Source organism: Cherax quadricarinatus, chromosome 73, assembly GCF_038502225.1.
Source record: "Cherax quadricarinatus isolate ZL_2023a chromosome 73, ASM3850222v1, whole genome shotgun sequence".
NCBI lineage: Eukaryota > Metazoa > Arthropoda > Malacostraca > Decapoda > Parastacidae > Cherax > Cherax quadricarinatus.
This window is the reverse complement of record NC_091364.1, coordinates 3,928,341-3,953,966: the sequence shown is the minus strand read 5'-3', so window position 1 is coordinate 3,953,966 and position 25,626 is coordinate 3,928,341. Positions and strand designations below refer to the sequence as shown.

General features: G+C 44.6%; 1 protein-coding gene across 4 annotated transcripts in view; it reads left to right on the top strand.

Moving 5' to 3' along the window:
- The window catches only part of LOC128701179 (uncharacterized), a 185,745-nt gene that overhangs the window by 11,086 nt on the left and 149,033 nt on the right, over positions 1-25,626 (top strand). For all 4 annotated transcript variants that reach the window (XR_011394034.1, XR_011394035.1, XR_011394036.1 and 1 more), the window contains exon 2: positions 13,663-13,771. Coding sequence is in view for 1 of the 4 variants with exons in the window: in XM_070100552.1 (XP_069956653.1) it covers positions 13,663-13,771 (109 nt within the window). In the remaining 3 variants the exon portion in view is untranslated. The remainder of the gene's footprint in view (positions 1-13,662; positions 13,772-25,626) is intronic.

Below are 25,626 nucleotides of genomic sequence, written 5' to 3'. Positions count from 1 at the left end.
TTACATAGGTCACATACATACTGTTAAAATGTATCAGCCCGAGCTGGGGGAATTCAGTAGCGTCAGCTGGATCAGCCGGATCAACCGGGCTGTGGCTCGTACGTTGGACTGCGTGCGGCCAGCAGTAACAGCCTAGTTGATCAGGCCCTGATCCATCGGGAGGCCTGGTCATGGACCGGGCCGCGGGGGCGTTGATCCCCGGAATAACCTCCAGGTAACCTCCAGGTAGGGAGGGTGGGGAACAAGGGAATAAGAATGGAGATTAGCTGAGAATGGACGAGAAATTGGCAAATGAGGATTAGGAGATACTTAAGGTAAGTAACATTTAAGAGATAAGAATATGGAATAGGTAAGTGGGAGCGGAGGATAAGAGAGATGAGTAAAAAGAGGGTGAATCATAGATAAGGATAGTCGGAGTTTGGTAAGGGAAGGATAGGTAATGTTGGATAAAGATACATTAACGGGGTTGAGGGATAGGTAGGAAATGGTTGAGATAGGTAAGAAGGATACGGATAAGTAAGATGGCTTATAAGATGAAGAATCCCATCTTTTATCTCAGTTCCATCTATCACTGATATAACTCTATGATTTCCAATGGTATGTTTATGTACGAATCCCTTTTTAACATGTTAAAAACCTTGATATTTCCTAATTTTAAATTCTAAGTTTTTTCAAGCATTTTTTTCCATATCAGATATCTCTTCTTTGTTTCCAGAGAGAACAATCCAAGTTCTTTGAAGAAGAACAAAGAAGCACAATACCGTGACTGGAACAATACAGAAATAACCAACACATCGGAGAAAGTTGTTTAAGGTGTTCCCAATAGATTTGATGGTTTGTTGACTCTTGTGAGGGCAGTATACGAGCTTTACATTTTCCAGCTCTGCTGTCTCTCCTGCTTTGAAGGGCTCTGTGAGCACAAAATATTATTATTCAAGTCCTGGGAAAACAGGTGAAAAAACCATACCACGGGCGGGGTTTGAACCCGCGATCAGAGAGTCTCAAAACTCCAGACCGTCGGGTTAGCCACTGGACCAGCTTGCCACAATAAGATTCATCCAGCTAGGTATATTTCTACACCATAGGAAGGTTAGCATAGGCACCACTGTGACCACAAATGCAAGTTTTGCAATCGTGTCATTACGATTTCGTGAGTCATAAGTCACTCTGTCATTGTCCTGGTCTTTGCTGCGTTTGTCTTATGGCTTTTTCGAAATGACATATCCTCTTGACATAATTATTCCCAAGCCATACCTGTTTCATTATGTTCTGTGCTCACGAGTTGACTGAGTTCTGAATACTGTGATTGATTCCCAAACTTCATCAGCTGAAATCTATCGCCACTGAACGTCATGTTATTTTCATTTGACTATTGGAAGGTTTGTGCTGGAATGTTTATATCTGTGTCTTCTAGTGGGATAACTTTCATACTTATTTTGGTATGCTTTGCTATAGTTGATACGAATCTGCGGTTAATGTTCTTGTCTAAGTTATGTGGAAGAGAGTATTGGTGTGTCCTTTTACCCAACACATTGACGGTAATTCTGCCAGCATTATTATAATTGGTTTGTTAGAGACTTGAATAGACATTTCCACAGTTTTCCTGTCATTCCTGTTGAAGTGAGAGTCTGTTTAACTTTTCTTACTCTGGGTAGGATTCCTGGTCTTTCCTTACTGTCTCATACACATGTAAGATATCAGGTAGCTCTTACTAAATTCTACTTGCATTCAGTATTACCTGGAGTATACCTGGAGAGGGTTTCAGGGGTCAACGCCCCCACGGCTCGGTCTGAAACCAGGCCTCGTGGTGGATCAGGGTCTGATCAACCAGACTGTTACTGCTGGCGGCACGCAAACTGACGTACGAACCACAACCCAGCTTACAAGTATTTCTTAATAGTTCTTAGATCAGTAAATGTTTGTGTATCCCAATGGAAATAAATCACTTTGACTTTTATGGGGTTAACCTATGTAATTTTCACTATGATGTACTTACGTGTACCTGTACCTAAACTTAACTAGTAACACACTGTCCAACGCAGGCACGACAGCCTGGCTGATGGTGATGAGGGCGTGTGCCCATTCAGAGTTTTGAATCGAGGAAGAGGAAGAGTTGCTGCAGTGTCTCGAATCAGGTACCTTCCAGGCAACCCCCGCCAAGTGTTCTGGGGTGTGACTTAACATGGCTTCACCCTCCCCAGAAGCAATGAATGGCACTTACCATTGCAATGGCTGGTTGCATTCTGCTGGCTTCTTTCTGCCCGGTCACTCCCGCATTCACACCCACCATTCACTTTTTTCTTTATACAAAAGGTTTTGTGGGGAGTATGAAGAGGGAGACAGGTTGCAGAACAAGCTTTTATTGGGACGATGTTTCGCTCTATGTGGCGCTTTATAAGCCATGTTTCTCTCTGTGTAACACTTCATTAAGTGATGTTTCCTTCTGTGTAGAGCGTATCACACACATACATACACACATGCATATAGAAAAGAACAAACAAGGCACAATACCGTGACTGGAACAATACAAACACAACCCGCACATAGGAAACAGGAGCTCACGACGACGTTTCGGTCCGACTTGAACCATTTACAAAGTCACTGTGACTTTGTAAATGGTCCAAGTCGGACCGAAACGTCGTCGTAAGCTCCTCTTTCCTATGTACGAGTTATTTGTGTGTGTGTGTGTGTGTGTGTGTGTGTGTGTGTGTGTGTGTGTGTGTGTGTGTGTGTGTGTGTGTGTGTGTGTGTGTACTGACCTAGTTGTGGTTGCAGAGGTCGATTCACAACTCCTGGGCCCGCCTCTTCACTGGCCGCTACTGGGTCACTCTCCCCGCTCCATGAGCTTTATCATACCTCTTCTTAAAGCTATGTATGGATCCTGCCTCCACTACATCGCTTCCCAAAGTATCCACTTCCTGACTACTCTGTAACTGAAGAAATACTTCTTAACATCCCTGTGTGTGTGTGTGTGTGTGTGTGTGTGTGTGTGTGTGTGTGTGTGTGTGTGTGTGTGTGTGTGTGTGTGTGTGTGTGTGTGTGTGTGTGTGTGTGTGTGTATTACGTATTATTAAACTTACACAACGCTTGGGTTTAGGTACTTTATCCTAGGGATATAAGTGTATTTTTTTAAGAGAAGATTTAACCTAGAATAACCCAGTTAAGCCAGAAAGTATCCATTATCCATTGGTGGCATCTACAGAGTTATTTTGGTTAACCTCCAAGAAGATATAAACAAAGTTTTCCAGTGGGCAACGGTAAACAATATGATGTTCAATGAGGACAAATTCCAACTACTCCGTTATGGAAAACTGGAGGAGATAATAACTAGAACAGAGTATACTACAGACTCTGGCCATACAATAGAGCGGAAAAATAACGTAAGGGACCTGGGAGTAGTAATGTCTGAGGATCTCACTTTCAAGGATCACAACAGTGCCACTATCGCACGTGCAAAGAAAATGATAGGATGGATAATGAGAACGTTCAAAACGAGAGATGCCAAGCCCATGATGATCCTTTTCAAATCACTTGTTCTCTCTAGGCTGGAATACTGCTGTACATTAACATCTCCATTCAATGCAGGTGAAATCGCAGATCTAGAGAGTGTACAGAGATCCTTTACTGCACGTATAAGTTCTGTCAAGCACCTTAACTACTGGGAACGCTTGGAAACACTTGACTTGTACTCGTTGGAACGCAGGAGGGAGAGATATATCATAATCTACACTTGGAAAATCCTGGAAGGAATGGTCCCAAATCTGCACACAGAAATCACTCCCTACGAAAGTAAAAGACTGGACAGGCGATGCAAAATGCCCCCAATAAAAAGTAGGGGCGCCATTGGTACACTAAAACTGTTCAGCAGCCTCCCATCAAGCATTAGGGGAATTGCCAATAAGCCCCTGGCTGCCTTCAAGAGAGAGCTGGACAGATACCTAAAGTCAGTGCCAGATCAGCCGGGCTGTGGCTCGTACGTTGGACTGCGTGCGGCCAGCAGTAACAGCCTAGTTGATCAGGCCCTGATCCATCGGGAGGCCTGGTCATGGACCGGGCCGCGGGGGCGTTGATCCCCGGAATAACCTCCAGGTAACCTCCAGGTATGGCTTTTTCTGTATGCCTGTGATGCGACCAGGACTGGACCTCTCGTAAAAATTTGGATGAACGTGCGGCTGAAATCGATTTACGGGAAGGGCGAAACGTTTAGGGCAAGTCTCTTTGCGTTTAGGTTAACCCAGTAGGAAACAGGCACCTAGGATCACTAAATAGCCTCAGGACAGGACGCTGGGATGATGTTTTGGTCTATATTGGACCACTTGTCAATTCACAACTTAGCGAGAAGACGGCAGAGAAGACCAGGAAAGAGTACAGTAGTAGTAGTAGTTTTAGAAGCGCAACTAGTAGTAGTAGTAGTAGTAATAGCAGTAATGAAGTAGCTGGGTGCTAATAGACTGTTGTGGGTGGCATTCTGGGAGGGGCTGGTACATATTACATAGATCTGGGCTTTGAAAATGAGCTAAGGTTGGGTAACAGCTCTTAGCCTGTAAATTGTAAACTAAAAAAAAGTGTTGCCATCCATCATACATGGATGATACAGCTAGCAGTGTTGCCATCGCTCACACGCGGATGATGCAGCTAGCAGTGTTGCCAGCTCAGCGCTCCGATGCTACGCCTCTCTCACTCACACACTCTTGGCTTGCCATATATGGCAACATAGTGAAGGTTTTGTCCGAGGCTTGAAGACAAAACCGGTTCAGCAGCACCTCCCTCGCTCCAGCGAACCTCCAGTCAATGTGTAGCGCCCACCTGCGCTACATGTAGCAGCGCTATCCTAGGGATGCACACCTCGTACGGCTGGGTATGGGGATACTTGCCCTTTTTATTTATTTATCCTGGGTTTAGCGCTTATGTTTGATTATTATAATAATAATTATCGATATCAGTACCAAAAGTAGTTGTTACGCCATTTTACAGTAGGTTAATGGGGTTTAAAGACTGTCTACTACACGAGGGTCATTAAGGCTACAGGTCACCTGTTCACCACCAGTCAAGAATACTTTGATACTTAAAACAGAGGTTAAAGTAAATTCCCCTTGTATATACACAGACATATACCTCTCAGTGTATATACAATAAGAGACATCTATTAGTGTATATACATTGAGAGACATTCACCTCTCAGCATATATACACTGAGAGACATAAACCTCTCAGTGTATATAGAATGAGACATACACATTCCAGTGTATATAGAATGAGACATACACATTCCAGTGTATATACCCTGGGACACATACATATCTCTGTATATACACTGACAGTCATACACATCTCAGTGTATATAGACTGAGACATACACCTCACTGTATATACGCTGACAGGCATACACATCTCAACATATATACGCTGAGAGGCATACACATCTCAGTATAAATACTGTGATTCACTATGGTAGTTTTAGATTAATTATCCAGATTAAGGCTTAATGCGCTAATTAAGGCTCTAATTATGTAATCTAAAGCGGTGGCTTAGGGGGTATTTTACCGGACTCAGAGTTGTTCATATTTGCCAGCAATTACCCCAGTCTGATTTACCTGTCATCTTGCGTGTTCGTGAGACAGTCTGATTTACCTGTCATCTTGCGTGTTCGTGAGACAGTCTGATTTACCTGTCATCTTGCGTGTTCGTGAGACAGTCTGATTTACCTGTCATCTTGCGTGTTCGTGAGACAGTAAGATTTACCTGTCATCTTGCGTGTTCGTGAGACAGTAAGATTTACATGTCATCTTACGTGTTCGTGAGACAGTAAGATTTACATGTCATCTTACGTGTTCGTGAGACAGAAGAAACATGCAACCCGGCCCAGAGTGCAAATCTTTTAACAGCCTTCTGGTTGGCACTTAATGTGCCAGGAGGATGGTATTTACTTCATAAGTTGTTTGCTGGATACCAATCGACTCAGAAATTAAGACCATAGGTAAGGAAGAGTAGTGCATCAAGTCTTCTGACCCATGCTAGGTAGGTCTAACGTACGTTGGAACACACACACACACACACACACACACACACACACACACACACACACACACACACACACACACACACACACTATTTTTAATATTTCGAAGTGGTCGATTCAGTGATGCTTTGACAATCATATGTATGCAAGGGATGGGGCGCATCTCTCTGGGGCAGTGGTGATAATGATGGTCTCTCTGGGGCAGTGGTGATAATGATGGCCTCTCTGGGGCAGTGGTGATAATGATGGTCTCTCTGGGGCAGTGATGATAATGATGGTCTCTCTGGGGCAGTGATGATAATGATGGTCTCTCTGGGGCAGTGGTGATAATGGTCTCTCTGGGGCAGTGGTGATAATGATGGTCTCTCTGGGGCAGTGGTGATAATGATGGTCTCTCTGGGGCAGTGGTGATAATGGTCTCTCTGGGGCAGTGGTGATAATGATGGTCTCTCTGGGGCAGTGGTGATAATGATGGTCTCTCTGAGGCAGTGGTGATAATGATGGTCTCTCTGGGGCAGTGGTGATAATGGTCTCTCTGGGGCAGTGGTGATAATGATGGTCTCTCTGGGGCAGTGGTGATAATGGTCTCTCTGGGGCAGTGGTGATAATGATGGTCTCTCTGGGGCAGTGGTGATAATGATGGTCTCTCTGGGGCAGTGGTGATAATGGTCTCTCTGGGGCAGTGGTGATAATGATGGTCTCTCTGGGGCAGTGGTGATAATGATGGTCTCTCTGGGGCAGTGGTGATAATGATGGTCTCTCTGGGGCAGTGGTGATAATGATGGCCTCTCTGAGGCAGTGGTGATAATGATGGCCTATCTGGGGTAGTGGTGATAATGTTCTCTCTGGGGCAGTGGTGATAATGATGGCCTCTCTGGGGCAGTGGTGATAATGATGTTCTCTCTGGGGCAGTGGTGATAATGATGGTCTCTCTGGGGCAGTGGTGATAATGATGGTCTCTCTGGGGCAGTGGTGATAATGATGGTCTCTCTGGGGCAGTGGTGATAATGATGGCCTCTCTGGGGCAGTGGTGATAATGATGGCCTCTCTGGGGCAGTGGTGATAATGATGGCCTCTCTGGGGCAGTGGTGATAATGATGGCCTCTCTGGGGCAGTGGTGATAATGATGGCCTCTCTGGGCAGTGGTGATAATGATGGCCTCTCTGGGGCAGTGGTGATAATGATGGTCTCTCTGGGGCAGTGGTGATAATGATGGCCTCTCTGGGGCAGTGGTGATAATGATGGCCTATCTGGGGCAGTGGTGATAATGATGGCCTCTCTGGGGCAGTGGTGATAATGATGGCCTCTCTGGGGCAGTAGTGATGATAATGACCTTTGGGGCAGTGGTGATAATGATGGCCTCTCTGGGGCAGTGGTGATAATGATGGCCTCTCTGGGGCAGTGGTGATAATGATGGCCTCTCTGGGGCAGTGGTGATAATGATGGCCTCTCTGGGGCAGTGGTGATAATGATGGCCTCTCTGGGGCAGTGGTGATAATGATGGCCTCTCTGGGGCAGTAGTGATGATAATGGCCTTTGGGGCAGTGGTGATAATGATATCCTCTCTGGGGCAGTGGTGATAATGATGGCCTCTCTGGGGCAGTGGTGAATTATAATGATGGCCTCTCTGGGGCAGTGGTGATAATGATGGCCTCTCTGGGCAGGGATGGTGCTGACGGCTTCTCTGGGGAAGGGGCAATAATGACGGCCTCTCTGAGTAAGGGGTGATGACAATTGTCAGTTCCTTTTCATTGGAGGCATTTTGCACTGTCTGCCAAGGCTCTTGCTCCCACAGGGAAGAATTTCAGCAGTGGTGTGGTGGTGGTGCAGGTGGTGGTAGTAGTGGTGGTGCAGGTGGTGGTGGTGATCCCTAACTTCAAGGTCACTCCCTCACCTCCCGCCCACAGACACAGCTTCGCACCAAGCCGTTAACATCACCATCCCAGACACAGCAGAAATATCCCACCAGCCACACACCAGTCACACACCAGTCACACACCAGCCACACACCAGCCACACACCAGCCACACACCAGCCACACACCAGCCACACACCAGTCACACACCAGCCACACACCAGCCACACACCAGCCACACACCAGCCACACACCAGCCACACACCAGCCACACACCAGCCACACACCAGTCACACACCAGTCACACACCAGTCACACACCAGCCACACACCAGCCACACACCAGCCACACACCAGCCACACACCAGCCACACACCAGTCACACCAGTCACACACCAGTCACACACCAGTCACACACCAGTCACACACCAGCCACACACCAGCCACACACCAGTCACACACCAGCCACACACCAGTCACACACCAGCCACACACACCCCACCCACACACCAGCCACACACCAGTCACACACCAGCCACACACCAGCCACACACCAGCCACACACCAGCCACACACCAGCCACACACCAGTCACACACCAGTCACACACCAGCCACACACCAGTCACACACCAGCCACACACCAGCCACACACCAGTCACACACCAACCACACACCAACCACACACCAGCCACACACCAGCCACACACCAGCCACACACCAGTCACACACCAGCCACACACCAGCCACACACCAGTCACACACCAGTCACACACCAGCCACACACCAGCCACACACCAGCCACACACCAGCCACACACCAGCCACACACCAGTCACACACCAGTCACACACCAGCCACACACCAGCCACACACCAGCCACACACCAGCCACACACCAGCCACACACCAGCCACACACCAGCCACACACCAGTCACGATAACAAAGAATATAATAACCCAGATAATCGAAGCTTCACAGAAACGGAATTAAATTGAATTATTTATCTTATTTAACTGTTAAATTATAAATATTAAAATACTAAGGAAAACCAATGAAAATAAGTCACTTTGACATTTTTGGGTTACTATGTATGATAATTTGTGTAACTGTATTTATGTATACCTGAATAAACTTAGTTTAACTTTAGCTGAAATATTTAAGCTTCAGCTTAAGTTTTTAGTTAATGGAGTTCGTGGAGAAATTCATGTTCGTGTGAATGGTATCCTTCCAGCCTATGTATTAATATGTATACATCAGTAGGTATTTATCAGTTTATTGACTTTCTTTTGAGTATACTTTGACCATCATCACTCACATTGATGTATATAAATGTATACTTTAAGATGTGCTCTTTCCTGACCCCCCCCCTTTCCCCACGATGTATATTTATGCTGAAATTTACATCTTGTGTATATATAAGTGTATTAGTGTGTATACATTGCTAAGTTTGTATTCGTAGCTGCGTACTTAAGCTTTACAAAGATTAGAAAAAGATGGTAACGGAGACTCTGCTGGACCAGTGATTGTTGGACTAGTGACTGTTGGACTAGTGACTGATGGACCAGTGACTGATGGACCAGTGACTGTTGGACCAGTGACTGTTGGACCAGTGACTGCTGGACCAGTGATTGTTGGACCAGTGACTGCTGGACCAGTGATTGTTGGACCAGTGACTGTTGGACCAGTTATCGTAAAGGGTTCTTAAATGGAGATGTCGTAGGTTGAAGGTAGACACACTTGTAGGATGGTAACTATATATTGTCAGACTGAGATGAGGGATGGAGCTCAGCTGCCTTGCCTGTCCGCTGAATGGTCTGCCGCCGAGTGAGGCCGGGGCAGAGGTATGAGCCTACACATCTGTATCCCGTGACGTCACACAAAGCCACAGGCCTACAAGGGATCTCGTATCTAAAGCACATGGATGATACTAATATGCTATGCTATATAATACTGGGAATACAGGGATCAGCAACTATGCTGACACAGTGACTGTTGGACCAGTGACTGTTGGACCAGTGATTGTTGAGCTAGTGACTTGAACCAATGACTGCTGGACCAGTGACTGTTGAAACACTGCAAAATTAATCATTGTATACTAGATCTTTGTATACTGAAGCACTGCTTATTGGAGCACTCCATATCATCGTTGTATACTGGACCACTGCACACTGAACCACCTCTGGGTCAGTGAATTACTGGACCAAGTATGTTACTCGCATCCACTAGTTGTTCAATACACACAAAGACTTCAAACCCTCCTACAGGCGCTTCTTGCTACTGTATATTATTGAAAAAGACAGTTACACTTCACGACATTTATTAGGGTAAAAGCTTCAGCAGGTCTTCGTCTACTAGTGAATCCCGTCCCTCGCGACGTCCTCGAGATCTTCCACCACACCTTCGACAGTTTGAACATTAAAATGGTATAAAATACCGACTGGTTGTTAGGTAAGACACATATGCAACAGTTAGGTATCTTTATTTCGAAACGTTTCGCCTACACAGTAGCCTACTGTGTGATGAATGGTTTGAAAAACCGACAAGTTGAAGATTGAGACACTTGTGGCGAAACGTTTCCTGAATAAAGATTCCCATATGCTGCATAAGTGTCTCAATCTTCAGCCTACTGTGTAGGCGAAACGTTTCGAAATAAAGATACCTAACTGTTGCATGATGAGAGTAAGACACATGTGCAACATCTGGGTATCTTTATTGTAGACGTTTCGCCATCCAGTGGCTTTATCAATACAAATTCTAGGACATAACTTGAAGACAGTAGAACTATGTACAGAAGATGAGGTAATCAGTCCCTCAACCTAGGAGTAGGTGCGAACAGCACCATAGTCGTGGAGATTCTGAAGCAGAAGAAAGAATCCTGGCGCTTATATAGTAACGTCAGGTGTAGCAGACGAAGGCATATTCACTGGTAGGCGGGATTCCCCAGTGGAAGTAGGTCCTTCCCAAAGAGATGGGTTAGTTGTAGTAGTAGTTGTCGTAGTCGTGAAGGTTATGTACATGTCCTCAGAATTAAGATTACATGATGTTGCAGTGTCTGACAAGTTGTGTACGAATGGTATATAATACCGACAAGATGAGAGTAAGACACATGTGCAACATCTGGGTATCTTTATTGTAGACGTTTCGCCATCCAGTGGCTTTATCAATACAAATTCTAGGACATAACTTGAAGACAGTAGAACTATGTGTCTTACCTAACAACCTTCGACAGTATTTAAGACTCCGTTTTCACGCTTTAGTCTCATATCGTTCCAGACCATGAAGCTGAACTCTTATTTCCAGGCTGAGGGACTGGCCATCTGAAATACTATTTCTCCAAGGTTGATGGACTGATTGCAATATTTCACCACTACACCTGCTGGATGAGGAAGCCTACTGTGTAGGCGAAACGTTTCAACAATAAGGATGTCCATCTGTTACACGTGTGTCTCGATCCTCTTCAGGACTGAAGAAAGGACACAAGTGCAACTAATGTGACATTTTATTGTGGCAACGTTTCGCTCTCCAGGAGCTTTGTCAAGCCGTTACTGGAGAGCGAAACGTTGCCACAATAAAATGTCACATTAGTTGCACTTGTGTCCTTTTACTTTACATATTGTCGGTAATTCTACCAACTTTATTACTGGACTGAAAAAGCCACTCGGGGCGAAACGTTTCCTCTAATAATTGTCTGAACTGTACACAAATGTCATTTTCCACATCTTGTGGGTATCACCATACCATTGACCTTACACGGATATCGTGATATCTTAATTTGAACATCAACGGTTGCTTTGGAGTCGACATACACCTCCGACTGCCGTCTTCTGCGTCCCGAAGAGCGGAGCGTTACTCTTGTGGGAGAAGTACGTTGTCGGGTGCTCTAATTCACGGTTTATTCTTGTGTTCACTCTGCGCCTCCTCAAGGCTTGTGATAATTTCTGTCTGGTAGACCTATGCAAAAAATATCGGTTTCAATATTGGCCTAAAATTGAGTATCGATATCGAATTTCTTTTAGTAATAGGCTAGTTTTAATTTGTAACGTTGTTGGTAGAATTACCGGCATGTTTGGTAAAAGGACACAAGTCCAATTAATGCGACATTTTATTGTGGCAACGTTTCGCTCTCTAAGGACTTTGTTATAACGGCATTACAAAGCTCATGGAGAGTGAAACGTCGCATTGATTTTGTGATGAATGGTTTGAAAAACCGACAAGTTGAAGATTGAGACACTTATGCAGCATATGGGAATCTTTATTCAGGAAACGTTTCGCCACACAGTGGCTTCATCAGTCCAATACAAAGAGGAAGGCGTAAGGAGAGGAGGAGTATGAGGTAATCAGTCCCTCAGGTACCTCATACTCCTCTCCTTACGCCTTCCTCTTTGCATTGGACTGATGAAGCCACTGTGTGGCGAAACGTTTCCTGAATAAACATTCCCATATGCTGCATAAGTGTCTCAATCTTCGCATTGATTTTGTTTTGATACTGTGAGTAGATGTGTAAATAAAATATTATGAAATATGATAAAGAAACGTTTCGCCAAGTGCGAAACGTCCTAACCAGATATTTGTGTGTGTATATATCGAGCCTGGCCCATGGCCGGGCTCAGGGAGTAGAGAAACTCTCGAAACTTTTTAAAGGTATATCTTTGACTTGATGGAGCCCACTGCGTGTACGAAACATCGTCAAGAAAGGTTCCATATAACTTTATTTGTGCCGTTTTTTTCATGTGACGATATTCTACGTCATGGCGAAAAGTTGCAGTATGTGGGGGTTATATGTGTAGTATTGATAGAAGTAAGAAATAAACATGCAACATTTTGAATATTAATTTTGGGAGCTACGTTTCGCTCTTCAGGGCGAAAACATTTTTTTTAACAGTTCCCCATCTTTGACAGCTCTCTGGTCCATTTTTTCCCACTGTTTTCTGTCTAAAAGCTATCTTTTCCACAGCTCTCTGGTTCAAAGGAAAGAAACACGTCCAATGTTTCTACTCTGGCTGGGAATCGAACCCAGGCCCTAACGCTCTCGCTTCACACGGTGAGGGCCTGGGTTCGATTCCCAGCCAGAGTAGAAACATTGGACGTGTTTCTTTCCACCTGTTGTCTATGTTCCCCATCAGTAAAATGGGTACCTGGGTGTTAGTCGACTGGTGTGGGTCGCATCCTGGGACACTGACCTAAGGAGGCCTGGTCACAGACCGGGCCGCGGGGGCGTTGACCCCCGGAACTCTCTCCAGGTAAACTCTCCAGGTAAACTCTTTATGTGGGAATGTTAGTGAAGGGCTCCTGGTCCAAGGAAATGGAGATGTGGGTGGGTGTGAGTTGGACCTGATTAGCTTGTGCTACCAGGTCGGTTGCCGTGTTCCTCCCTTAAGTCAATGTGACCTGACCTGACTAGGTTGGGTGCATTGGCTTAAGCCGGTAGGAGACTTGGACCTGCCTCGCATGGGCCAGTAGGCCTTCTGCAGTGTTCCTTCGTTCTTATGTTCTTATGTTCTTAAAGATATGCTCACCACCACTATCTTTTCCACAGCTCTCTGGGCCAAAGCTTTCTTTATCACCACTCTTTTTCATAGTTCTCTGGTGATTCTGGTTCCCACTTGTAATTAGTAGTATCTTGTTCATCGCAGGAACAATGTTCATCGTGTTTTCTAATCCTTGGGTAACATTGATTATGGGTTGGGCGAATGTTTTTTGTTAGTGTGTTTGGGGTTGAGAAGGGAATGCCAAATGGGCCAGTAGGCCTGTTGCAGTGTTCCTCCTCCTTATGTCGTTCCCTCTTACAGGAACTCAAGCTGCTGACTGAAAGCTTGAAGTCCAGACCTGACTACTGCTGTCTCGAGGGTGAGAAGGATGTCAATCGTCGCAAGAACAGATACAAGGACATCTTACCATGTAAGTATCAGTCTGCTTGGGTCCGGGCGGTGTTCTGTTAGTGTTGCCGAAGGATAAACACGATGAAGGACTAGCTTTCGCTGGGGGCATCGTTTCGCTCCCTGTAGGATGAAATGGTGCCAGGGGTAAAACGTGTCTCCTGGGGCGGGTGCTGATTGTATGGTAGGTAACCAGTTTAGTGATTCAGCCAACATTGGTGTATTTCTGCAAGGTTGTTACTCACGTGAGTACTACGTGGATGGGCAGCTTGCACAAGCTGCTGTTGTTACTGCTGCTGTTGTTACTGCTGCTGTTGTTACTGCTGCTGTTGTTACTGCTGCTGTTGTTGCTGTTAATGCTGCTGCTGCTGCTGCTGTCTTTTCAGTGGGTTTCATTCAAATGTAGATAAAAACAGAAATTTTTTTTCGTATGATTCACATTGAATCACTGAAGGCATTTTCCTTCTTCCTCTTAGATTTATACTTCTTGATTTTTACTTCTTGATTTTTACTTCTTGATTTTTACTTCTTGATTTGTACTTCTTGATTTGTACTCCTTGATTTGTACTCCCTGATTTGTACTCCCTGATTTGTACTCCCTGATTTGTACTCCCTGATTTGTACTCCCTGATTTGTACTCCCTGATTTGTACTCCCTGATTTCTACTCTTTGATTTGTACTCTTTGATTTGTACTCTTTGATTTGTACTTCTTGATTTGTACTCCTTGATTTGTACTCCTTGATTTGTACCCCCTGATTTGTACTCCCTGATTTGTACTCTCATTTGTATATTCTAAATTGTACTCTCATTTATACTCACCGATTTGTACTCTAATTTGTTTTTGATGGGGGCCGAGTCTCTGTACCCGACCCCACGTCTTAGATTACATTTTCTGGCCTTATTGGTTTCAGGCTTTTCATACCTGATCATGGAGCTGTGTATTGAATATGAATGATATTTTAGCTGTTTCCCCGCTAGCGAAACTCTGGGACGCGGGCAGGAAATGTAGTTTAAGAATGGGTTTGTCTCTTTACTGTCGCGTAGCCTTGGCTCTCTCCCCCATGTCCTTTGGACATGCGCTTGAAATAAGTGGCCCATTTTTCTTGGCTATGCATCAAGCAGATTTATATAGTAAGGGGAAGGGGTGAGAAAGAAGGTATTGTTGCTCTGTAATTGTGTGTGTGTGTGTGTGTGTGTGTGTGTGTACTCACCTAATTCACCTAATTGTGGTTGCAGGGGTCGAGACTCAGCGCCTGGCCCCGCCTCTTCACTGATCGCTACTAGGTCCTCTCCCTCTCTGCTTCCTGAGCTTTGTTATACCTCTTCTTAAAACTATGTATGGTTCCTGCCTCCACTACTTCACTTGCTAGGCTATTCCACTTCCTGACGACTCTATGACTGAAGAAATACTTCCTAACGACCCTGTGACTCGTCTGAGTCTTCAGCTTCCAGTTGTGACCCCTTGTTTCTGTGTCCCCTCTCTGGAACATCTTATCTGTGTGTGTGTGTGTGTGTGTGTACTCACCTAGTTGTGGTTGCAAGGGTTGATTCACAGCTCCTGACGCCGCCAGGAGCTGTTGTGTGTGTACTCACCTAGTTGTGGTTGCAGGGGTCTGTCGTGTGGGGTTCGGTAGGAGATACGAGGGTTGAAGGTAAACACCTTGTTGGATGGTAACACTATATATTGTCAGACTGTGGATGAGAGGTGGGAGCCCAGCCTCCCTGTTCTTGCCTGTTCGTAGGTGGTCCGTCGAGTGAGACCGAGGTAGCTCTTCTCACTGCCTCAAGCTGTACCCCGTGACATCATACCGTCACAGGCCTAAGGGATCTTCTATATAAACACATGGATGGTACTATGATACTCAGCTAATCTATATAACACATATAAGGGGATCAGCAACTATGCTGACAGCTCGGTCATGTTACGTATGTCGTCTCGACATTCACTACTATGCTATAGGCTGAACAGACAGGTGGTTCTGGGCTGATTCTATACAATAACAAATTCATATGTATCTTAGAACTAATGGATGGTATCATACTGGATGTTAACAAAATGAGTTTTACGTAATGGGTGTTAACGTAATCACTTTTAACGTAATGCATTACAAACTATAAGAAATCATGGTACAATATGGGATGGAATTGATCGATCGATCTGTATTCATGCACTCTACAGATTCTGAGGAAATAAATGTATATATACAAGGTGAAATTAACAGCAAAGGCATCTGGTGTGCATTCAGATCATTACTGTCAAATTCTCAGAATTCGGAGGGAACGTGAACACGAAAAAATTTTTTTTTTGAAAAACTGATCAGTTAATAACAAACAGTTGACAATTTCCTTCATCTCAGACAACTAGTTGTACAGACTATGTACATTTAAACCCAATTCTGCGAGGGTGAGGTTTACATATGCAGAATGGTTATCATCTCTGGGAGGATCGAAATAACTGATTACTGTCAACGAGGATGGGATCACCATCTGGAACACAAGGGACAACAACACTCAAGTGAGCACGCTAGCCACAGAAACGTCTTTCTGCAATGGCTTGTGGCAGCAGCAAGAGATGGCATAACTCGTTGCAAGTAAAGTTCTTCTCAAAGCGTCCCCTGGGAAGGAACGAGTACTTGAACAAGTTGTCATCGCAAGGATAGTAGTCTCAGCACTATCCTGCGTGCACGATATTGTGGCTGGAGTCCAGACAGGAGTGACAGTATTACTAGTGCCTGACCGCTATGCTACGTTAATAAGTAATGAACGAATTTATTGGAGCTTAATCTGAACTTCACATTTCACAGCACAAATCTCAGATACAAGCTGTGAGATCAAACACATTGCTCAAGGGCTAGGTATTGTTTTTCAGTCAGTAAGGGAATATTGGTACTGTGGACTGATTCATATTGACTTTGACTGGCATGATACACTAAGTAAACATTCAAAAGTGACTGGGACATGTTCTCAGGGAACTTACTCAAGGGCATAAGTCAAAAAAAAAAAAAATAGAAAGAATAAAGGAAAATGTAACTGAGGGACACACAACACAGTGAACTTAAATGGGAAGAAAATGCTTAGCTATTCTGCATAAGTAATTAAAAATTGACAGGTCACACAGAAAGCAAGGAAACTCACACAAGAAAATACTCAACTGATTAAACAACACTTTGAAAATCAAGAGAACTTGTAATTTACTCAAATCTAATTTACTCAAATTTTACTTTAAATTGGATTAATGGCACAGTCTTTACTCTCAATGCAATAGGGAAATTCAACAATAAAATGATGAATCAATCAAAAAACGTCAAATTGGACTCAATAAAGCTTGTGCAAAATTAAAACAAACTGGGTAACAATTCACTAAAATAAAATAAAATGGCACACAAAGAATAAAATATTATGCACAGAACAGAGCATAAGAAACTGCACTGAAATAAACTGTAGCAATACTGCAATTAACAATTGCTAATCAAAAGTGCTGCACACACACTACATAAAATTTCTGAAAGAAAAATTTTAATGACACAATGCTTGCACAAGAATTATTGCAAAATGAGTCAATGTGCAATAAAAAAAAATTACACAAGAAAACACTGTTTACAAGGAAAGAAAATATAGCAAGGAATGAACTGAGTGAACACTTTAACTCTTAACTGCAGCTTAAACAACACTGAACAAGCAAAAGAACAATTTACTTTAAATGAACAACTTAAAAAATTGCACTAAGAGTGAATTTGTTCAATGAAACATGAAAAATAATAGTGGATGCCAAACACAGAACAAAAGGGTTTGAACACTTACAGTGATGCAGGACACATCAACATAAACACAATACTAGAATTTTCTTGCTATGAAACTTGATGTGTGAAAAAATTTATAAAATAATTTTCTTGCTTGCACAAAATAATAGCACTATTGTCTGTGGAAATAAGACAAATTAGACACTGGCTGAATGAAAAGAATTAACACAAAAATGTTCAACACACAGAGAAAAAAATGTAATAAACTGGCAAGAATACACAAATGCTGGGATAAATATGTAACAGACAACACTGAGTTGTGATGCAGAATACGAGGTAATAAATTACTGAATTACTTCACTGGAATACTATGAACACAAGGTGATTCTGAAGTGTAAACACAAGTTCTGTACTGCTTATAAGTGTTGCACACACAACAAAGGATAAATACTAAGGTACTTACTTAAAGTATATAAAAAAAAGAAGCACAACACAACAGATATGAAATTATGCACGAAAATTAACACTGAATTAAGAAGATAAAAAAATATTGCAAACAGTATATAATAAACACTGAGTCTAATCGAGAGTCACTGAATGTCACTAAGAAAAATCACTGGAAACAAAAAGAAATGTCTCAACACTCGCAAATGTCTCTATGAAAAAATATTATCACTGTAACGACTTGGTGAAGAATTAGGTAGATGGTGGAAGGTGGTGGATGGTGGTGGATGTTTATGTCGTCTTGCAGCTGGCTGCTGTCCACACGTGATCGTAGAATTGCGCTTAAATCGACGATGAACTCACACAGGAGGCTTTTAATGGTGGCGCCGATGACAAAAGACACACTCTAGCTCTTGACCCCCTATGTGGTCCTTAAAATATGGTACTAGTACCCATAATAAGAGTACAATAACACAGTGGTAGTGGTTGGGTGAGTGGGCTGAAGCAGGGCTGAGACATACGTGGTGAGTGGGCCTATGGGATGAATGGCGTAAGCCTCACTGGGGACAACCACACTGGCGCAAAAATATTTCTAAGCCGGCTGGCTTAAAAACAAACCCACGAAATACCACAACACCACAGGGATGAAAAAGCACTCAGAATGGCTAGAACTTGAAGCACAAAGCGATGAAGACTGTACCCACATGGTTGCTTGAGTACTGGGTTAGTCACTTGGGTTATTTGCTGGCTGGCTTATCTTAACCCTTCACACAGAATAGCTTGATAACTTCTAACGATGAGCACAGCAGGGGGTGGAAAGCTGGCTTGGCAGGCAAAGCTGGATGGAGTAGGCTAGGCTGGGCTGACTCCCTCACCACAGACTGGTTGCTGGCATATTTTGCAAACTCGGGTCAACCCCTCGGGAGTGATGCAAATAAGCAGATAAACACTAATACAAAGACTGACCAGTGAATATTGTAGAGGCTGGTAGAAGCTTGGTTGGGGTAGCTGGCTTGAGGTAGCTGGCTGGCTAGGTCGGCCTAGCGTCAGGAGATGGCAACTGGCCCAGTAGAAATTTATCTCCAGAAATCGCTGTAATCGTCAGGATTACAGGCCCTCCGTTGCCACCAATTTGTCGTGTGGGGTTCGGTAGGAGATACGAGGGTTGAAGGTAAACACCTTGTTGGATGGTAACACTATATATTGTCAGACTGTGGATGAGAGGTGGGAGCCCAGCCTGCCCTGTTCTTGCCTGTTCGTAGGTGGTCCGTCGAGTGAGACCGAGGTAGCTCTTCTCACTGCCTCAAGCTGTACCCCGTGACATCATACCGTCACAGGCCTAAGGGATCTTCTATATAAACACATGGATGGTACTATGATACTCAGCTAATCTATATAACACATATAAGGGGATCAGCAACTATGCTGACAGGTCGAGTCATAGCTCCTGGCCCCGGTGTGTGTGTGTACTCACCTATTTGTGGTTGCAGGGGTCGAGTCTTAGCTCCTGGCCCTGCCTCTTCACCGGTTGCTACTGGGCCCTCTCTCTCCCCACTCCATGAGCTTTATCAAACCTCGTCTTAAAACTGTGTATGGTTCCTGCCTCCACTACGTCATTTTCTAGGCTATTCCACTGCCTGACAACTCTATGACTGAAGAAATACTTCCTAATATCTCTCGGACTCATTTGTGTCTTCAACTTCCAATTGTGGCCTCTTGTTTCTGTGTCCCATCCCTGGAACATCCTGTCTTTGTCCACCTTGTCTATTCCACGCAGAATTTTATATGTCGTTATCATGTCTCCCCTGACCCTCCTGTCCTCCAGTGTCGTCAGGCCGATTTCCCTTAATCTTTCTTCATAGGACATTCCCCTTAGCTCTGGAACTAACCTTGTCGCAAACCTTTGTACTTTCTCTAGTTTCTTGACGTGCTTTATCAAGTGCGGGTTCCAAACAGGTGCTGCATACTCCAGTATGGGCCTGACATACACGGTGTACAGTGTCTTGAACGATTCCTTACTAAGGTATCGGAATGCTGTTCTCAGGTTTGCCAGGCGCCCATATGCTGCAGCAGTTATCTGATTGATGTGTGCTTCCGGAGACATGCTCGGTGTTATACTCACCCCAAGATCTTTCTCCTTGAGTGAGGTTTGCAGTCTTTGGCCACCTAGCCTATACTCTGTCTGTGGTCTTCTGTGCCCTTCCCCTATCTTCGTGACTTTGCATTTGGCAGGATTAAATTCGAGAAGCCATTTGCTGGACCAGGTGTCCAGTCTGTCCAGGTCTCTTTGAAGTCCTGCCTGGTCCTCATCTGATTTAATTCTCCTCATTAACTTCACATCATCTGCAAACAGGGACACTTCTGAATCTAACCCTTCCATCATGTGTGTGTGTGTGTGTGTGTACTCACCTAGTTTTACTCACCTAGTTGAGGTTGCGGGGGTCGAGTCCGAGCTCCTGGCCCCGCCTCTTCACTGATCGCTACTAGGTCACTCTCCCTGAGCCGTGAGCTTTATCATACCTCTGCTTAAAGCTATGTATGGATCCTACCTCCACCACATCGCTTCCCAAACTATTCCACTTACTGACTACTCTGTGGCTGAAGAAATACTTCCTAACATCCCTGTGATTCATCTGTGTCTTCAACTTCCAACTGTGTCCCCTTGTTACTGTGTCTAATCTCTGGAACATCCTGTCTTTGTCCACCTTGTCAATTCCTCTCAGTATTTTGTATGTCGTTATCATGTCCCCCCTATCTCTCCTGTCCTCCAGTGTCATCAGGTTGATTTCCCTTAACCTCTCCTCGTAGGACATACCTCTTAGCTCTGGGACTAGTCTTGTTGCAAACCTTTGCACTTTCTCTAGTTTCTTTACGTGCTTGGCTAGGTATGGGTTCCAAACTGGTGCCGCATACTCCAATATGGGCCTAACGTACACGGTGTACAGGGTCCTGAATGATTCCTTATTAAGATGTCGGAATGCTGTTCTGAGGTTTGCTAGGCGCCCATATGCTGCAGCAGTTATTTGGTTGATGTGCGCTTCAGGAGATGTGCCTGGTGTTATACTCACCCCAAGATCTTTTTCCTTGAGTGAGGTTTGTAGTCTCTGGCCCCCTAGACTGTACTCCGTCTGCGGTCTTCTTTGCCCTTCCCCAATCTTCATGACTTTGCACTTGATGGGATTGAACTCCAGGAGCCAATTGCTGGACCAGGTCTGCAGCCTGTCCAGATCCCTTTGTAGTTCTGCCTGGTCTTCGATCGAGTGAATTCTTCTCATCAACTTCACGTCATCTGCAAACAGGGACACCTCAGAGTCTATTCCTTCCGTCATGTCGTTCACAAATACCAGAAACAGCACTGGTCCTAGGACTGACCCCTGTGGGACCCCGCTGGTCACAGGTGCCCACTCTGACACCTCGCCACGTACCATGACTCGCTGCTGTCTTCCTGACAAGTATTCCCTGATCCATTGTAGTGCCTTCCCTGTTATCCCTGCTTGGTCCTCCAGTTTTTGCACCAATCTCTTGTGTGGAACTGTGTCAAACGCCTTCTTGCAGTCCAAGAAAATGCAATCCACCCACCCCTCTCTCTCTTGTCTTACTGCTGTCACCATGTCATAGAACTCCAGTAGGTTTGTGACACAGGATTTCCCGTCCCTGAAACCATGTTGGCTGCTGTTGATGAGATCGTTCCTTTCTAGGTGTTCCACCACTCTTCTGATAATCTTCTCCATGATTTTGCATATTATACATGTCAGTGACACTGGTCTGTAGTTTAATGCTTCATGTCTGTCTCCTTTTTTAAAGATTGGGACTGCATTTGCTGTCTTCCATGCCTCAGACAATCTCCCTGTTTCGATAGATGTATTGAATATTGTTGTTAGGGGTACACATAGCGCCTCTGCTCCCTCTCTCAATACCCATGGGGAGATGTTATCTGGCCCCATTGCCTTTGAGGTATCTAGCTCACTCAGAAGCCTCTTCACTTCTTCCTCGGTTGTGTGCACTGTGTCCAGCACATGGTAGTGTGCCCTACCTCTCCATCTTTCTGGAGCCCCTTCTGTCTCCTCTGTGAACACTTCTTTGAATCTCGTGTGTGTGTGTGTGTGTGTGTGTGTGTGTGTGTGTGTGTGTGTGTGTGTGTGTGTGTGTGTGTGTGTGTGTGCATGGGTTTGAAGTGTTAAACATGAAAGGCACCTATGCTGTTTTGAAGAGGCCTCGTTCACCAATTAACCATGAGGTTAATCTGGCACTTGTTGGGGTGCCAAGTGCCAGGGCAAGTGCTCACAGTGCCACTGGCACTCTCGAGGTAACTGCCACGTCATGTATCTTCCGTCTACCTGCTTTGTCAAGGTAATTACTTCCCTGGATGAGAAAAATATGTTTTTGTGTTAAGGTTGTACCTGTGTCTATCTTGTCTTGGTTTGTATATTTATATCTATCAATACCAGCGGTTTTTAATGCCTGAGGGTTCATGCCTGAGCACTGGGTGGTAATCAGTTTTGACTAAGGATAGCACCATATCCTTGGATCAAGAGCTATTAACCATCATCAAGGTAGCCACGTACTAGAGAATGTTTCTGACACACGGGATCAGCTTCGTCCTGAATTGCGCAGCATAATTTAATCGAGGCATAACTAAGGGTATAAAAAGCTGAAGAATAACCTGAGGACTCATATTATTTATACTTCTTGATAGGAAGCCAAGAATTCTATTGGCTTTATTGCGAACATTTATGTATTGTTGTCTTGGTTATATATTACTGCTAACCAGGACTCCTAAGTTTCTCTGGCAGTCAGAATGATTGAGATTTACAGTATTTAGTTTATAAGTCCCATGGTTGTTTTCTTTTCCCAGGATTAGAATTACATTTGTCCATAATAAACCGCATCTGCCACTTCTCCGACAACTGCATCAACCTATCCAGATCTTGTAGTGCTCTAGTGTCCTCGTCAGAATTTATCTGTCATCAGAAAACTTACTTATGTCACTATATATTCTCTCGTCTACGTCAGTAATAAACTCCCTGCCGGACTATTCATATATCTGTACTATTCATATATCTATATATAATACCATATAGTATTTTCTATAGAAATGGTCCCATTTGTCAAGTTCATAACAGTACTTGTCCAGCAGGCAGCTAACACCAATCATACAAGCGTATTCTTAACACGTTTTATACTTGTTCACTTTTCCTTTCCATTTTAGGCCTGGTCTGAGACCGGGCCGCGGGGGCGATGACCCCCCTCGGAACCATTAGCAGTTATAACGCATTTGAATAGGAGTTTTGTTACGCTGGAAAACAAGTAGTGAGAGTCATGATGAGGTGACTCAGATGTGGTCACTAGTTGAGTCAGTCCTCCCCTGGGGGGGGGGACTGCCTTGATGCTCCTAAAAGGGCTCTTGATCTTTCCTGATCCCTGAGTACAATCAAACATGGTTTACCTCTCATTCATTCCAGGTGCTATATGATCCATACGGGTCTAGCGCTTTCCTGTGAATATAATAATAATATGCTGGTGTGTCTGGTGTATAAGTCATCAGGTAAGGCAGGTGTGGGTGTTGTCAGGTGAGGCAGGTGTGGGAGTCATCAGGTAAGGCAGGTGTGGGAGTTGGCAGGTGAGGGAGTCATCAGGTGAGGCAGGTGTGGGAGTCATCAGGAGAGACAGGTGCATGATCAGCTGAGCAGGTGTAAACAAGGAACAAGTGTCATCCCAGGGATTTCCTCTCCCTGATTGGTTGGTAGTGAAGTCTGAACAGGTGTGGGTGTGTGGCACTTCCGTTTAACCGATAACGACTGTTGTTGATGTTTGTCATGGTGGTGGTGCCTTCCTGTACGGTGGTGGTGCCTTCCTGTACGGTGGTGCTAATGCCTTCCTGTACGGGGGTGCTAGTGCCTTCCTGTACGGTGGTGCTAGTGCCTTCCTGTACGGTGGTGGTGCCTTCCTGTACGGTGGTGGTGCCTTCCTGTACGGTGGTGGTGCCTTCCTGTACGGTGGTGCTAGTGCCTTCCTGTACGGTGGTGCTAGTGCCTTCCTGTACGGTGGTGCTAGTGCCTTCCTGTACGGTGGTGCTAGTGCCTTCCTGTACGGTGGTGCTAGTGCCTTCCTGTACGGTGGTGCTAGTGCCTTCCTGTACGGTGGTGCTAGTGCCTTCCTGTACGGTGATGGTGCCTTCCTGTACGGTGGTGGTACCTTACTGTATGGTGGTGGTGGTGTCGTCTTCCTGGGGTGTAGTAGTCGTTGACACCCACCATGACAACCATATACAAGAATACTTTGAGGGTGATGGGTATCATCTATTCCTCTGACATACCAGGTGATGTGTGTGTGTATCGTATACATACACACACACATAGCTTTAAGAAGAGGTATGATAAAGCTCATGGAGCAGGGAGAGTTACCTAGTAGCAATCAGTGAAGAGGCGGGGCCTGGAGCTGTGAATTGACCCCTGCTAGCACAACTAGGTGAACACACACACACACACACACACACACACACACACACACACACGGTTATGATTATGGTTATAATCATAACCATATTTTTTAAAGGGGTGGAGGGGTAAGCCAGCGGAAGGCCTCGGTCAGATGACCAAAAGCTCCAGCTACGGGTCATGTTATGACTAAGACCCCCGTCAGGAAACACTTGTCCGGTAACCTGACAAATCTTACCTCGACACTCAAGGTGTTAATTACATTATGGTGATAGTTTTAGTAGCTTTGGCAGGATAGTTAAATTGTGTGGGAGTCACTAAGACTACTACTAGCAGTGGTAGTCTTTCTGAGGAGTGTGTCATCTCTGCAGTGACACACTGAAGGTGGTTGTAGGAAGTGCCAGAGTGCCGACGGCGTCTGGGCGGGAGTGCCAACTGCCCAGCCAGTGATGCCACATGCCCTAATAGAGAGAGAGAACCCTAAACCAAACCTTGTAGAACCTTGTGTAAGAGAGAGAGAGAGAGAGAGAGAGAGAGAGAGAGAGAGAGAGAGAGAGAGAGAGAGAGAGGTGGACAAGGAGAAAGGGATGGGAAAAGAGTTACAAGAAATAGGAGAGAGAAGAATGAAAGGAATTGGGTAGATACAGGAAACAGGTGGCAACAACGATAACGAAAACTAACAACAGTTGTGAAAGAAAGAAAGAAAGATAATGAGAGAGAGAGAGAGAGAGAGGAGAGCAGAGGATGTGGGAGCTAACTTAATAGAAAAAACAAATACCCCCCCCTCTCTCTCTCTCTCTCTCTCTCTCTCTCTCTCTCTCTCTCTCTCTCTCTCTCTCTCTCTCTCTCTCTCTCTCTCTCTCTCCAACCTTTCATGCTGGTAAAGGGATCTTGATTCATGAAATTGGAGCTCCTCTTCTCATTTCTAGGATCAAACCTACAAAAGTAACAACGACAACAACAAAAACAACAAGCAAACAAACACAACAGAATAAAATCAACAGAGACAACAACAATAAAGAAGAAGGCAAAAAAAAAAAAAACACAGATAACAAAAACAAATAACAGTGACAACATCAACAAACAGAACAACAAAAAAATAAATACAAAAACAAGCGCAACAAACAAAACGGCTACAAAAGCAATCACAAACAAGCAAAACAAGAACAACAGCAAACAAAAACAAAACAGCAAACAAAAACAAACAAAACATCAAACAAAAACAAGCAAAACAGCAAACAAAAGAACAACAGCA